General features: G+C 44.1%; 1 protein-coding gene across 4 annotated transcripts in view; it reads left to right on the forward strand.

Annotated features, from left to right (window-relative positions):
- Nucleotides 1-17,038, forward strand: part of epb41l4a (erythrocyte membrane protein band 4.1 like 4A) — a 62,565-nt gene that overhangs the window by 24,276 nt on the left and 21,251 nt on the right. For 2 of the 4 annotated variants that reach the window (XM_010903099.5, XM_034296889.1), the window contains exons 5-16: nucleotides 13-91; nucleotides 492-589; nucleotides 727-847; nucleotides 6,577-6,664; nucleotides 6,913-7,001; nucleotides 7,116-7,179; nucleotides 11,109-11,200; nucleotides 13,481-13,558; nucleotides 14,520-14,635; nucleotides 15,391-15,460; nucleotides 16,128-16,214; nucleotides 16,926-17,036. In XM_010903099.5, the coding sequence (XP_010901401.2) occupies nucleotides 13-91; nucleotides 492-589; nucleotides 727-847; nucleotides 6,577-6,664; nucleotides 6,913-7,001; nucleotides 7,116-7,179; nucleotides 11,109-11,200; nucleotides 13,481-13,558; nucleotides 14,520-14,635; nucleotides 15,391-15,460; nucleotides 16,128-16,214; nucleotides 16,926-17,036 (1,093 nt within the window). Of the gene's footprint in view, nucleotides 1-12; nucleotides 92-491; nucleotides 590-726; nucleotides 848-6,576; nucleotides 6,665-6,912; nucleotides 7,002-7,115; nucleotides 7,180-11,108; nucleotides 11,201-11,319; nucleotides 13,433-13,480; nucleotides 13,559-14,519; nucleotides 14,636-15,390; nucleotides 15,461-16,127; nucleotides 16,215-16,925; nucleotides 17,037-17,038 lie in introns of those variants that run through there. The other 2 variants (XM_010903100.5, XM_020053262.3) reach the window with 2 other exon arrangements.

The following is a 17,038-nucleotide window of genomic DNA, read 5'->3' on the forward strand; positions in this document are numbered from 1 at the left end:
TCTCTTTCTCAGCAGGGCCTCCATACACTCTCTACTTTGGGGTCAAGTTCTATGCGGAGGATCCCTGCAAGCTAAAAGAGGAAATAACCAGGTGTGTATTTTCGGTTCTGCTGCCTCTGTATTGTGTGCTTAGACATACGCATCAAAGATGTCCCCCCACAGAGATGCAGGACTCACAGTACAGGTGGACCTCCATGCTCTGTTGTTATGTGCGGGTGCTATCCTCCAGGTGTTATACATGGGGGGCTTAATGGACGTGGGAACCATGCAGCCAGTGTATCTGCTTCTCTCTCACACACTGGAGGGTTGCAACAGTCTGGGAACTTTGAATAAATTCCCAGATTTTCCTGAAATCCTGGTTGGAGGATTTCAGATTCCTGTTTTTTCAGAATCCTCCAACTGGGACTTTGGGAAAACCCGAGAATTCTTGGATTTCTGCTACCCTCGTCTGACGTGGTCTGTCTCTGTGTGTGTCTGGGTACTGTGTGTAGATACCAGTTTTTCCTGCAGGTGAAGCAGGACATACTACAGGGTAGAATTCCATGTCCCTTTGACGTCAGCGCACAGCTGGCAGCCCTCGCCATACAGTGTAAGTGGTGAGAGAATGAATAGAGACTAAATAATAGTGTCTGTGATCGCCAATTCACTGTATCATGTGATCTCTCACAGAGTCAAAACGACTGCTGGTGTGGGTATGTGCTCACATCTTTTACTGTCCCTCTCCAGCCGAGCTTGGCGAATACGACCCGTACAAACACGTGCCAGGGTACGTGTCAGAGTACCGCTTTGTCCCGGACCAGAAAGAGGAACTTGAGGACGCCATCGAGAGGATCCACAAAACGTTAACGTAAGACACCTCGCGGACCCTCCCCCACCCACAGCCAACCTTCACACCTTCCCCCCTCCGCGACCGGCCACTCGGACAGCCAGCTCTAACCCTAATTCTCATTCTAATCCCCTCATAACAGATTACAGAGTTTTTGTGTGAAAGGGTCTCAACTCTCTCCAGTGTACAGATATAATCACACATAATCTGTTTGTTACTATTCCCGTCTCGTTACAGTGGCTGGGTTTTAAGGTCAGGTGGCGAGTTATGAAATGTACTTCAGAAGGGCTCAGATTATCTGCAGATCATTTCTCACGGAAAGGTTTAACTATGTGGACACTTTATACACAAAACTGCAAAAAACAGTTTCTTATTTCTGGCACTGGGTCAATGAACCTCAGTTGAGACCATACTTTTTCTGTTATCTCTTTTTTTTTTATGACATTGTTGAAACAGTAGGTGTGCAGTACACTGTTATTTCTCTCATGGATCTACAGACGTTTTGGAATTTCTCTACTTCTCTTCCAACATTGTTCAAATGCGGTCCGTACCTTGCCCGGCTGGATATCGGTTCGGGGAATACCGTTGGGAATACTGCACTGTGGAATGTTGTGTATGATAATGAGGATACGTCCCTTTTGGCTCTGCGCCGTGCTCTTTGTAATAAGAGCCACGGGCCTCACAGCCCTGACAGACCTTGTCAGACAATTACATGGGCGACCTATGCACAGGTCTCTCACTTCCCTGGTATTTTAAAGTGGGCCAGAGGGAGTGTGTATGTCTGTGTGGGTTTCTGTGTGTGTGTGTGCGCACCTGCCGCTAAAGGGTAAAGGGATGACAGACAGAGAGCGAAGAAGACTCCAGAGGCGTGAGGTTGTGACGAGAGCTAAAGCCATTAAGGACTGACTTTTACTTCCTCACACGCCTAAACTAATAATTAACCACTGTTCCAGTGAGGCCAAAAGAGCGTAGCCGGCCATCAGTTTTAGGTCAGATTACACAGATCACAGATTGCTGCCAGGACCCCTTGGTGAGGATTGCGGATTCCACTTGTGATGACTGGTCTGGCCTCACGAGCACGCTCCTTATTGTGTCATTACACACTGAAGACAGGTTGAGGAGATGGTGGCACGCAGAGAGTGGGGAGACAGAGAGGGAGACTAAGAGAGAGGAGGAAACTGAGAGGAAGAGAGAGAAAGGGAGAAAAGGGGCAAGGAGAGAGAGAAAGACAGAGGGAAAGAGGAGAGAGACAGACAGAGAGACCAACAGGTCTATACCAACCCTTAACAGAATAGATTGAAAATAGAGAGATATTCATTTGACTTTTAACATTAAGACATCAAAATCAGGTCAGTACATTGAAGCTCATTCTCAGGAAAGTCATTTCCTATACAATGGCCACTAAACCAGTTCTGTCAGTGTGAGGGACATATAACTTGACCACAGCCCCCTAGCATTCTTCATCCGGCGGGCATCGTTCATGTGTGCCTGAAACTGACATGGATTATGGTGACAGTGAACCGAGGGAAGTGATTATGGAGTTGATCGCAGTGTGAAACAGCAGAAACAGCCAGTGCCTCTCCACAAATATTCCACTCCATTACAGCAACACAAAATCCAAAATACAGTAACTGGCTGCCTAACATGCAACAACACACACACACACACACACAAAAATCACGCATGCGGACACAGACTAACAATCCTTACCCACCACACCCTTGACTGAAGCCTGGGCCTCTTTCTCCCTCAGTTGATAATCCTCCTTGCCAGTCAGACAGGAGCGAATAGATAACCAATGTATTATTCTGTGACAGAAGCCTGTCAGGTTGGAGACTAAAACAGTCTAATGCACTCTTTGAATTAGTGGTGACTGCAAGAGGAACCCCGGAGATTCTCATGGAATCCTGAAGGAACCAAGGAACCAAGGCTGGTCAATAGTTTCTATTTGCACCTTGGGTTAGTTGAGGTGTTCTTGGGGGAACTTTGTAATGCAGCAACAAGTTCCGGAGAGATACTAGATGAGATACTAGATGAGAGTAACTGTATTTTTGACTACCCACTACAGTAAACACCATCCCTGGTCATGTGTGCTGTTCTATTATCACATGTTATAGGTTGAACACAGTTAGAACCATAACGGTTCTAACTGGAAACAAAAAAGATTTCCCCTACAGGGCCAGCCACAGGAATCTTTCAAAACAACGTCTTTGAGAAACCCCTTGTATCAAGTTTCAAACGGAAGCCAATATTGTACATTATACTGCTGCTTTCAGACGGGAAGCCTTTTTATTAGTATATTGAGGGGGCAGTTTGCCAGATTGTATGCGGGGCTTGATAGAGGAGCAGATTTCAGATAGCTCTTTTTGGTCAGCATAAATGTCTTTCCATCATGATAAGTTCTTACACTGCCAGTTAAGATGTTCCTTGAATATTTATGCATATTACGTATTCTTAAATATAATAGCTTTGTTGACAACATATAGTGAGAAAGTGGTAACAATTCCAAGTTAGGGATTTGCATAGGCTCTTGAGGAACTCAAACACCTGTTATCTTCATCGGAGCTATCTGAAATCTGCTCCTCTATCAAGCCCCGCATACAATCTGGCAGACTGCCCCCTCAATATACTAATAAAAAGGCTTCCCGTCTGAAAGCAGCAGTATAATGTACAATATTGGCTTCCGTTTGAAACTTGATACAAGGGGTTTCTCAAAGACGTTGTTTTGAAAGATTCCTGTGGCTGGCCCTGTAGGGGAAATCTTTTTTGTTTCCAGTTAGAACCGTTATGGTTCCTAGATAAATGATTTTGTTCTAGGTATAACTCTTTTGGAGTTCCGTGTAGAAACCAGGTTCTACCTGAAAGCTAAAACAGTTGTAGCTAACACATAAAAGGATTCAACCCTAGACCAGAAATAGAGTTCCCATACAGGAACGGCCAAATAACCCTTTTGGGCTATTTTCTGAGAGTGTACGACAAAGAGCCTGAACATCATTTGTGGTTTGTTGTATTCCCTCAGGAGGCTCTTACTGTAGCTCCATCAGCCCCCCCCCCCCCCCGCCCCACCCCCGTCTTTTTTTGTCAGTGCTGTAACCCTGCAGGGAATATCAGCCCTGTGTCCTGGTAATGAGGCTTAAGCCTGGGTCATTATTAACCCTGAGAGCTAAAGTGTCCCGTTGAGAGTGAAGACTGCAGCGGCCTGGGCTGATTGGAGATCAGTCACTAGGGGAGTCATCCATGCTTCCTCCGACTGCTGTCTGACTGACTGATGATGGGAGACAGGCTGGGTTAGGGGGACGATAGAGAGGAAGAGGGAGGAGAAGTGAGAAAGCAAAGGAGCGGGAAGGGAGGGGCAGGGAGAGGAAGAGAGATGGAAATAGAGAGAACATAGTGGAGACCGTGAGGGGGCGGAGCCACATAGGATGAGATAGAGAGAGAGAAGGAGAGTAAGACATTGTAAGCCAGAGAAATAGATGGAGGTAGAGGCAACGAGACAGACATCAGGCTGGGTATCTGCCCTAGATCTCTCCAGAGCCTGAGGTTGTCATCCTCACTGTGATCTGCTACGTGTGTGCATTCATCACCAGCCTGACACACACGAACGCCACCAACCCAGGCCGGCAGACACGTTCCTGGGGATGAGTGTCAGGGCTGGATCTTGTTTATCCGGATTCCCACTGGGTCCTGCTAAAGCAGCAGTTACTCTGTTTGAACACAGCAAATGCAAAACACTGATACGTTGATGCCGAAGCAGGTCCAATGGACTGCCGTCCGACCCAACCATCCCCCCACCCAGGAGCGCCCGTTAATAACCTCCCCGTTCCAAGTCGCTCGCTCGTCCCTGATCGGCCTCGGAATTTATGCCGGCAATCATCTCAACCAATACCCCGACCGCCTGTAAAGGACACGCCGACGGAATCACAATGGACTCCTAAAGAAGAGAGGGAGCAAGGGATGAGATTGTGTCTTTAGGGTAGGGAGGAAGGAGGGGGAGGACAAGAAGAGGTGCACTCCAGGGGTCACACTTGAACAGACTGAATGAGTCAGAGTGTTTGTGTTACTAATGTGTGTGATCAGAAGATCAATGATATGGCTCCCGAGGCGGGGGGGGGGGGGGGGGGGGGGTTGGGTGCAGTACTACAACCTCAGACATAACTCAGCAAGGAAGGTGTGGGGCACAGCTATGTAGATGGAGCTTACCGAAACCAGAGCTCATACTGCAGATGCAGTGGCGTGTACTTCAGAGTTCATACTGTAGATGCAGTGGTGTATACTACAGAGCTCATACTGCAGATGCAGTGGCGTGTACTTCAGAGTTCATACTGTAGATGCAGTGGTGTATACTACAGAGCTCATACTGCAGATGCAGTGGTGTATACTACAGAGCTCATACTGCAGATGCAGTGGCGTGTAATCCAGAGCTGAGACTACAGCTTTCTTGATATTCATGTTATTTCTGTTGCATGTTGTATAAATGGATTTGTGGTATTTGTTAGCCAGCATAAGCAGCTAAGTAACATGTTTCTTTTTCAGCTCTTGAAAAAAAAAAATTGGTCACTGTTTAAAAACATCTCAGCTCTAACGTAATGTTCATTCATAGATGGAAGCAGAAATATACCAAAATCTTAACTGTTGTTTGCCCCAAGAAAAGTATGGGCTTCATTGCCGACATGCCTAACAATACATTTTTAGATTGGTAGGTTTTTGGCTTGGTACCAAAGTGTAGAATATCAACTTAGTTGAGGAATATGATTACTCTTCATCCACATATGCCCACCATGTAGCAGACTAACAGTTGAAACTTGTTTCACACTTGATTAAAAAGCAATAAATAGTGAGTTGAAAAACACTTGTGGCTTTTTGACTGCATGGTTTTGGTTTTTGAACACAGCCCTTTCTGTAAAGGATTGTAGTTAATGAGTAATAGAAGATACATAGCCAAGACTGCAACTCAGTTGAACATTATCTTGCGTGGTATTATAGGAATGTAGAAAAAACATTACTCATTCGATCACACAAAGATTACTTATTTTTCTACCAAACATTTTATACTTTAGTGGACAGAAAAGTGGTGAAACCTAAGGGGGAGAGTTTTTGTTGAAAGAGCAGTAGATCGATTTCAAATCAACAATACAGAATAAGACCCCTGGACAACCCTTGGCCACTTGACTCGTGTTTTAAATATAACTCGTGTTTGTTTTATTGAACTGTTGTTCATTCTGGTTTTCCTTTCGTCCTTGGGTTAAAAGTGAATGTATCTCTACACCGCCTTCTTCATAGTGAATCCCTTGTCTTGTATCGGTCTTTGAGGACTATAACACCACACTACTTTAACCGACTCTATAAATACCTCAGTTCATGCCCAAGGTCAGTGTTAGATTTATAGTTTACATGGGGATACTCTCAGGTAAACAACTCTCCATCACTGCTGTTATAGCTGTTGTAGGTGTGAAGCACGAGGCAATAACAATGAACAGTTCTTTTTTACTGTCTCTTGTATTGCAATCTCTTTATTATCACTTTTACTCACCCTTAGTATTGGAATAGAAACAAGCAAGTAGACCAATTATGTTTGAGTCAGATTTTGTACTAGATCGCGCTATGCAATGCTTGGAAATGTATGCTATAGGATGTCGTAAATATCTAGGTTGTTTCATTGTGCATATAGTGTCTGCGCACAGTGTATTTGTGGTGTATGGCTTCATGGTCATTCCTGATTCTTCACTAACAAGGTGACCTCTGTGTTCCAGGGGTCAGGTTCCCTCCGAAGCTGAAGTCAATTATTTAGGCATTGCCAAAACACTGGATATGTACGGAGTCGACCTTCACCCTGTGTTTGTAAGTAGAAGAAGGAATCCCTGTCTCTGGAGAGGACCGAGATGTTTTCAAAGCTACATTTTGTGGTTTCACAATTATCTTGCCATGATAAAGTTATTTATTATGAACCTAGTCTTTCGTGACGGCCCCGAGATATTCACGGTCGCAAGATGATCGCTTTAATATTTTCCGGCTGTGTCATTTTTTCCAGGTTGGTACGGCTTATGTAAATTGGGTTGCTATAATACCTTCCGTTGTTTTTTTGGCAGGGGGAGAATCAGTCTGAATACTTCCTGGGGTTGACACCGGTTGGAGTTGTTGTTTACAAAAACAAAACCCAAGTCGGGAAGTATTTCTGGTATGTGTTGTTTTTGTTGTTAGAGTATTTAAGAACCGATCATTTCTGTTACCTAGGCGTCATATTGAATAAGAATGAGTCACTGTTTCATTTACTACAATACTGTACTTTCAGGCCAAGAATAACAAAAGTGCATTTTAAAGAATCACAGTTTGAGCTTCGAGTCGTTGGAAAAGATGTAAGTTGTCCATTGTTACCTTTCAGTGACTGTCTTCATAAGGGATGAGTTGTTAAGTTGTGCTCTGGGTTTCTGCCTTTGTGATGAGTCATGTTATTTTGCATTATTTCCTAAACTCTATAATGGTATTCACACTAGCCAATGTTGTGACTGAATCAAAACCAATTTGTCTGGGTATCACAGGTGTGAAACATCTCATTATAAAAGCATTCCCCATTTCAAACCTGGTTATTAGGAAGAAAATGAAACTGGCAATGTACCCGGGAGTATATGCAGTGCTTCCATGTTAAACCTTGAACAGTCCGGTGTGTGTTTGATCTTGAGGCAGTTTGTCATCCTACTGATGTTTAAGGAGATGAATTACAGAAACATGACAACACCGGAGTACATGATGTGGGAGCGCCGTCCAAAGCTCTCCCTCAATATTTTCAGAGATTCACTTCTCTGCTGCAAATGAGAAACAATAGGCACTTCACACAACCTTCACTTTCTTAAAACACGCCCAGTTTAAGGCTGGACTTCTAGGTGTTTTTAGATAACTTATAACGTAAAATGCAAATAAAAAAAGAATGCAATGATGTGCAAATCATTTATCCCTATATTTTATTGAAAATAGTACAAAGTAGTACAACATACCAAATGGATGTATAAAATACATGCCCATTTAGATTTTGATGCCAGCAACATGTTTCAAAAAAATTGGGATGGGGCGCGTTTACCACTGTGTTGCATCACCTGTTTAAACAATACTCTGTAAGTGTTTGGGAACTGAGGAGACCCCTTGCTGTAGTTTTGTAAGTGAAATGTTTTCCCGTTCTTGCTTGATTTCAGCTGCTTAACATTTCGGGGTCTCCTTTGTCGTATTTTCTGTTTAATAATGCACCAAATATTTTCAATGGGTGACTTTACTACAAAGCCATGCTATTGTGCTACGTGCAGAATGTGGTTTGGCATTATCACGCTGAACTAAGCAACGCCTTCCCTGAAAAATATGTTGTCTGGATGGCAGCATATGTTGCTCCAAAACCTGTATATATTGTTGTTTAATGGTGTCTTCACAAATGTGCAAGTCACCCATGCCATGTGCACTAATGCACCCAGGGCCGGCCCAAGGCATAAGCGACATAAGCAGCCGCTTAGGGCCCCCGACCGCCAAGGGGCCCTGGACCACTAGGGGAGAGGGGGGCCCCAAAATCTATTTTGCTTAGGGCCCCCAAAAGGCTAGGGCCGGCACTGACTGCACCCCCATACCACCCCGGATGCTGGCTTTTGAACTGTGCGCTGATAACAAGCCGGATAGTCCTTCTCCTCTTTTTTTAAATGTGTTGCTGGCATCAATTCAAAGTGGGCATACTGTATATTTTTCAAGAAACAATAACATTTCTCAGTTTCACAGTTACAATTTTCTGTTGAATATACAAACCCTATTCCAAAAAAGTTGGGACACTGTGCAAATTGTGAGTAAAAAAGGAATGGGATTTCATGAGAGCTACACATTCCAAAAAAGTTGGGACAGGTAGCAATAAGAGGCCGGAAAAGTTAAATGTACAGACAAGGAACAGCTGGAGGACCAATTTGCAACTTATTATGTGAATTGGCAACATGATTGGGTATAAAAAGAGCCTCTTAGAGTGGCACTGTCTCTCAGAAGTCAAGATGGGCAGAGGATCAGCAATTCCCCCAATGCTGCGGCGAAAAATAGTGGAGCAATATCAGAAAGGAGTTCCTCAGAGAAAAATTGCAAAGAGTTTGAGGTTATCATCATCTACAGTGCATAATATCATCCAAAGATTCAGAAAATCTGGAACAATCTCTGTGTGTAAGGGTCAAGGCTGGAAAACCATACTAGATGCCAGTGATCTTCGGGCCCTCAGACGGCACTGCATCACATACAGGAATGATACTGTAATGGAAATCACAACATGGGCTCAGGAATACTTCCAGAAAACACTGTCTGTGAACACAATCCACCATGCCATTCGCCATTGCCGGCTAAAACTCTATAGGTAAAAAAAGAAGCCTTACCTAAACATGATCCAGAAGCGCAGGCGTTTTCTCTGGGCCAAGGATAATTTAAAATGGACTGTGGCAAAGTGGAAAAGTGTTCTGTGGTCAGACAAATCAAAATTTGAAGTTCATTTTGGAAAACTGGGATGCCATGTCATCCGGACCAAAGAGGACAAGGACAACCCAAGTTGTTAGCAGCGCTCAGAAGCCTGCATCTCTGATGGTATGGGGTTGCATGAGTGCGTGTGGCATGGGCAGCCTACACATCTGGAAAGGCACCATCAATGCTGACAGTTATATCCAAGTTCTAGAACAACATATGCTCCCATCCAGACGTCGTCTCTTTCAGGGAAGACCTTGCATTTTCCAACATGACAATGACAGACCACATACTGCATCAATTACAATGTCATGGCTGCATAGAAGAAGGATCCGGGTACTGAAATGACCAGCCTGCAGTCCAGATCTTTCACCCATAGAAAACATTTGGCGCATCATAAAGAGGAAGGTGCGACAAAGAAGACCTAAGACAGTTGAGCAACTAGAAGCCTGTATTAGACAAGAATGGGACAACATTCCTATTCATAAACTTGAGCAACTTGTCTCCTCAGTCCCCAGACGTTTGCAGTCTGTTATAAAAAGAAGAGGGGATGCCACACAGTGGTAAACATGGCTTGTCCCAACATTTTTGAGATGTGTTAATGCCATGAAATTTAAAATCAACTTATTTTTCCCTTAATGTGATACATTTTCTCAGTTTAAACATTTGATATGTCATCTATGTTGTATTCTGAATAAAATATTGAAATGTGAAACTTCCACATCATTGCATTCTGTTTTTATTCACAATTGTACAGTGTCCCAACTTTTTTGGAATCGGGTTGTAGGATTTTAATGATTTGCACATCATTCCATTCTGTTTTTCATTAGATTATACATGTTCCCAACTTTTTGGGAAACGGGGTTGTACATGACTGAAGCACAGCCAGTCTTTTCTCTGTTGAGATAATGCCACTCAGTGAGACTTGCTAAAGAACATTTTGAATGTGGTTTAATAATTAATTCATTTTCACTGGTGTATGTGTGTGGCAGCGAGCGACCAATGAGTTTCATTAAGCCGTGTATACAGAGCTAGCGAAGAAGCCAGACACCCATGAGAAGCCCATTACCGGCAGTGCACTGTGAGAACACTTCTGAACAATGGTTTATTTCATTGTGGACCTACAGTACCTACCCCCTCTCAGAAACTAGCTGTGGAGGTCAGAGAAAGAAAGGGTTTGCCTGCGTCCACAATGGAGCCCTATTCCCTACGTAGTGCAACACTTGTGGCCAGAGCCCTGTGTGATGTAGTGTTCTGCTAAGAGAATCGGGTGCCACCTTTAATGCGTTGATCAGCATATGTACAGTTGACAGGAGTGACCTAGTGGCCTTCCCACCAGCACCAAACACTACTGCATTTATCCTGTTGTGTTCAGATGTAAGGATGAAGTAATGGCTCGGCGTGTGCAGTTTATGGCCACTATACCACGAGTAAGACCTTTTCTTACCGCTGTCATAAACCTTTCACCGACACAGGTAAAGGAGTGAAAAGCTGCCATATCCGTGGTGTACAGGCTCATATACCATGGCGTTCAGCCAATCAGCATTCAGGCGTCCAACTACAGTTATTTTTTGCGTATTTTGAATCAATCTGGTGGCTATATTCAAAGCCTTCAGATTGAAATGTCCTGGTGATTTTCCATTGAGGCAATGTAGTGTATACAGTGTTTACGCTGAGTGCAGTCTCCACTAACACGGGAATGTCGCCTGTACATTTCCGTCCCGCTGAATGTCCGCCATACCAAGGGAACAGAGCTGTAGCTGCAGGATTGGATTTGTACTATTTCTTTGTTTGTACGAGGGATGTGGTTATTTAATTACAGTGCACGGAGACGTCATTCTTTTTCGAGGCGCCTAATAAGACGGCTTGTAAACATCTGTGGAAGTGCTGCGTCGAACATCACACTTTCTTCAGGTGAGTACGAGCACAACCCCTCCCCCACCCACACACACACATACACACACTACACTGTCTTAGGGGAATAACTTTCCGACACCACTGTAACTTCTCAGAATTTCTACCTCTCTCCTCAGGTAAACCCCCCAACTAACTCACCTCCAGTGAAAAACGATCCTTCTATCTACAACACAATCACCCACACTATTCCCACAAAAGCCTTTCTCTGTCTTTCATCCCCTCAGGTAGAAACTTAACACTATCCCATACTTCTTAACGTTGAGATCCCCGAATGTCTCCATTCCTTGCAAGTCAAATCCCCCAGAGTCCCTCGGTCCTTAATCAAAGTGAAAAAGGCCCCCGTCTAGCTGCGCTCTCCATGGTGTGGGTTCACGTGTGTGTCTATGTCTACATTAGTGTAAAGCTGCCCTAACGAGAGTGGACTCACAAATCGACTGTTCCCTAAAGAGAGTGCCAGCCCCAGCCTTTTGGGTTCCCTAAGCAAAATATGATTTGGGGGCCCCCTCTCCCCCAGTAGTCCGAGGCTCACTGGCAGTCCGGGGCCCCTTGGTAGTCGGGGGCCCTAAGCGGATGCTTATGTGGCTTATGCCTAGGGCCAGACCTGCCTGAAGAGCACGAGAGGCAGCAGGATGCGTGTTTTTTTCCCACTGTTTAATCCGCGTGTGAACACCGCAGTCTGCCGGTCTGAGCGGAGGGGGTTGAACCGGGCACGTTTCTAGGCCTCTGGTAGGGAGTTGGGACTAGGGTCAGTCGAAGAACAGGGGGCGGAGGGTTACGGTGTTAAAGACCTCTGGATGGGTGAAGTTGTTTGGTTTAGTGGGCATAATCAGCATAGGGTAGTATAGACTGCAGCCCTAAAGTTTAGATACTCTTGTAGCTCTTGTAGACCCCTAAAAAACATAAAAAAACGGGCCTTAACCACTAAACAGCTCTCTGTCTTTCAGCTGTGATTTGAGTTTTCCACAGTGTCTTTGTTTCATTGCGTTACTTCCGAGCTTTGTGAGAAAGGGACCGGTGTTGCCATACAGGAGTGTTGGTTTTGTCGCATGCATACGGCTCAGTGCTGTTGGGGCGTTCATTTTGGTTATATTAACACATGTCTGGTTGAGACTGCCCCATGCTTTTAGAAATATCAGCCAGAGATGATATGTTAGTTCTGTGCATTAAGGAAATTATGTACCCCTAATGATGATGTAGTTCATATGATGTACCACTAATGATGATGTTATTCATATGATGTACCCCTAATGATGATGTAGTTCATATGATGTACTACTAATGATGATGTAGTTCATATGATGTACCCCTAATGATGATGTAGTTCATATGATGTACCACTAATGATGATGTAGTCCATATGATGTACCACTAATGATGATGTAGTTCATATGATGTACCCCTAATGATGATGTAGTTCATATGATGTACCACTAATGATGATGTAGTTCATATGATGTACCCCTAATGATGATTTAGTTCATATGATGTACCACTAATGATGATGTAGTTCATATGATGTACCACTAATGATGATGTAGTTCATATGATGTACCACTAATGATGATGTAGTTCATATGATGTACCCCTAATGATGATGTAGTTCATATGATGTACCACTAATGATGATGTAGTTCATATGATGTACTACTAATGATGATGTAGTTCATATGATGTACCACTAATGATGATGTAGTTCATATGATGTAACACTAATGATGATGTAGTTCATATGATGTACCCCTAATGATGATGTAGTTCATAATTTGTACCCTCTGTTCACACACTCTCATTGTTCCTCTCACACTCTCTCTCTCTGTTTCATTTACACACACACACATACGCACTCGCACACACACCCACACACACAGTTTCATTCTTTCTCGGACTCAGAGCATTGCATTTTAATGAAATCCAAAAGCTCTTAGTGGTGTTTCAGCAGTCATTCTTCAATTAAAGCAAAGATCAGAAAAAGTGACCTGCTCCTTTGGAGAGAAGAGAAATATGGAACAAATTCAGTTTGCTTCTGTTCTTCTGAATGAATACAAAACACAAAGTGAATTCCAAATCAGACGCATTGCCGGCCACCTTTATGAAAGATGCCATTATGTCAGTCTGAGCGCTCAGTCACATTGAAAAGCAGTGGAGAGAAAACCTGCATATATTACAGCATAATAATGTCAAAATGTTCACAAATACTTGGAGACCAGTAGAAGTAGAGTATGTTCTAATACTTCATTGAAACTTAGTCTATCTCACAACTGTCTCCTCTTTCTCTAGGATGCCAGAAAATGATGCTAACACACTGACAAGGAAACTATCAAAATTTGGTTCCCTGGGATCCAAACATCGGTACAGGTGAGCAGACTTAAATTTTTCATGACCTTTAAATGTACTTATGCACGACTGAAAAAACTGTATGGAATATTTTGAATATAATGCATTTCTATAATCTGTTAGCTCCCACGTAGGTATGTAGAGTAAAAATATCACGGCATTATTATGTGTGGGGTGTGGGGTAGATGGAAAGGGTGATGTCTTAAGATAAAGGTAAATCCAGGAGGACGTCTTCCACCAGGTATTCATGCAAAAAAAACACAATCTCATGAATTATGGAATATAATTCCGTATACGAGTCAACAGGGGGGATACAGTGCTCGACAGACTGTGTGTGTGTGTGTGTGTGTGTGTGTGTGGTGTGACAGCACAGAGACGTGCAACTCCTGAATAATTCATGGTTCACCCAACATCCATCTTGTCTTCTGATCAAGCAGCTTTCTTTTGCTTCGTTTCTTAGACACTATTGACCTTGACTTGTTTTATGGTCACCGCGGTCGCAGCCGTGGCTGTGTTTTCAGTGTTTGAATTGCCATTCCACGACTTGTTGTTACGCCAGCCGCGATTGTGTTGGCTGGCGAATGCAGCTCAACGCTCAGTTGGTAGAGCATGGCACTCGTGATGCAAAGGTGTTGGGTTTGATTAGGACGTGGGTCCAGTACAGATGTAAGTCTCTCTAGATAACTGTGTCCACTGGAGGCGTGAATGTGAACGTTTCATTTTGCACGACAGTTTCCCACTGTCCACCTTCTGTGTAAGAATACATTAAAAGATGGCCAGCTTTAGGTTTTTACCACAATCAGAGTTTAGCCACCTGTTTTGTTTTACCAGTGCCCCGCCCCACACCAGCCACGCTAGCACAGTGAGGAATGTCATTGTCAATGCGTTTTACTCTCACTGTGTCTCAGCGTCCCTGTGCGAGTGACAAAAAGCTTCTGACATATGAAAGGTCATCTGTCTCTTTCTCTTTTTTCCTCTAAAGTGGAAAGACTGCTATTCAGATGAGCAGAGATCCATCGATTAGTCTTCCGCGGCCAGACCAGCATGTGGTCAGGACCCACAGCAAGACCTACCCCAAGAGGCTGCTCCAGACGACAGGTCAGCTGCATCTAACGGTCACATACTGTACATGTTTACAGGGGTGATTTGTTAAACCTGTTGCAGGGGAACTATCTAACGGTCACATACTGTACATGTTTACAGGGGTGATTCGTTAAACCTGTTGCAGGGGAACTATCTTGCACTCATAAAGGAGACATACACAAAGAAACATCCACAGGCGAAATACATAGCTTCTGACAAGCACAATGTCACCACTGCAAACATCCTCACAATGGGTGACATGCACAGTGTCACCACCTCATATCCATCAAAACATGACATTTCCCCACCTTTCTTCTCCACCGGCTCCCAGTAGAACCTTTTAGGTTAATGACAGGTCCTCCCTGTCAGTTCTAAAGAAGCTGAAGGTCTCAGACGCTGAACTTTGTCTTGAACACGTCCTCCTCCTGTACCCCCGATCGGGAACAACACAGGGTCTTCAATTAATTAGCTCATTATATTCACTTCAACCGTTCACACACAGGCAGGCATATACAGTATGCTAGCTTAATGAGCTTGACTTAGCGTTGTTGCATCGGCTGGTTGCAGCCGGAGTGTAATCACTCTCAGACACATTCACTGGTTTAAATCGCTTTAATTGCATCCGCAGGGCTCACAAACAGACAAGGCTGTGTATCCTTCAATAAACCCGAGCCCTTCACACTACACTGAAATATATTAACCGGTTGCACAGACCGGGCTAGAGTTGACAGAGACAAGCAGATTCAGTAAACATTTCATTTTCCTTCTAGGGTTGAACAATGGGAGCCGGTCCAACCCGAAGACAGAGAATAAGACGATTGCACCTTCACCTGTAAAGAGGTAACAGACAAGTGAAAGTCATGTTACAGGCACATGGAGGATATAATGACGAGTGAGAGGGCCGGGCCTCTGAAAGGGAGTGCCACTAAAGTCACAGCCTTGCAGTTACCCGCGTCATTTCCAGAGCAGGGGTTCGATTCCTGGTCACAGAACAGCATAGGGGTCCCACAGAGGGCGGTGCGATTGGTTAGCTCTGGGTTTGGGGGTTAAGAATCAAATTTGTGGCTGGCTAGCCTCATAGTGCCCTAGCGACGCCTTTTGGCGACTGGGTGCTTGTTAGTTTGAGATAGAGGGATGAAGAGTGCTTTCCTTTCAGCATGTAAGTATTCTGATCTACACTTCCTTGTTCAGGGAGCAGTGTTGTAAAACGCAAAACAGTATTGGATGTGCTTTAGGAAACACTTATTTCGACCTCAACTATCCGTAGACTTCTTGGAGCTGGTACGATAAATCAGGGCCTTAATCAAGAATTTAACGTCATGAAATTGGGCTCTGAGAAAAATGGGGTAAAATGTAGAAATTGATCAAAGGAGATGTTGAGGCTTTTTTAAATAGAAAGTGACAGGCAGTTCATAAAAATGCCTAGCCTGAACAAGATACGGCAAAGATATGGTGGCTTTTTTGGTGTTTGTTTACCCATCTGTTTACCAGTCTGTTTTACCTTTAGCTCCAAACTTATGAAGGCAGAGAATGGTGGTCCAGAGGAACAGCGAGGGAAGCCCAGTGCACCATGGGATGAGAATGCCCCACAAAGGTGCAGTACTATCTGACCGTCCTCTCCGCTCTGTGATGACTGTTCATGTCTAATGTCTCCATTACACTCTTGTCTTATAGACTAATAATAAGCATCCTTTCTTTGTTATGTGTTAAATATATTATTTATGTTTCATGTAGAGAACACACACACACGCACAGTTTGATCCAGGGCTATTTGCATTTCAAAGAGCATTAGCCATTTCATCTCCATATTGATTTGTGTTGTTATCTTGGGGCTGTGATGTGCTTGCTGTTCAGGAGCTGTGTTTGCATCTGTGTGTGTGTGTGTGTGTCTCTGTGTTTCGTCAGGCATGCTTGCATTATTGTGTAAGAGAGGTCTTAGCGGCGCCTTATCTGAGGATAATGAATTCAGACAGGATGTGTGTGTGTGTGTGTGAAGCTTTGGGTCAGTACTGTGACCTTCTGCTCCAGACATTTAGCTTTATCCTCTGAGGCTATACGGTCATCATCCTGGCCTTTCCTGGCATATCTCTGTCGGTGTGACAAGGTGAACAGGAATGTTGTGGTTTGTACAAGTCAATACATTCTTATGCTAATTATTTTATATAAAAAATGGACTTGGTTGTTTTTCTGGATATAGATCACAAGTTCATTTGATCAAGCAGAGGTGTGTGTTCAATAGGCCTTACAGCGCGGCCGGCCCTGGCGGCCCCACGGTCTGAGCACGTTTCTTTGTTTTTCTCCGCAGTGGGCTGTACAACACGGCCAACGAGCGTACAAAGTCCCCCAAATTCCCTGCGGCTCGTGGGCGCACGCCGCCGGTGGGCAGCGACAATGAAGTGTCCCAGAACAGGTGCAGGT

This window comes from Esox lucius, chromosome 14 (genome assembly GCF_011004845.1).
Source record: "Esox lucius isolate fEsoLuc1 chromosome 14, fEsoLuc1.pri, whole genome shotgun sequence".
Taxonomy (NCBI): Eukaryota; Metazoa; Chordata; class Actinopteri; order Esociformes; family Esocidae; genus Esox; species Esox lucius.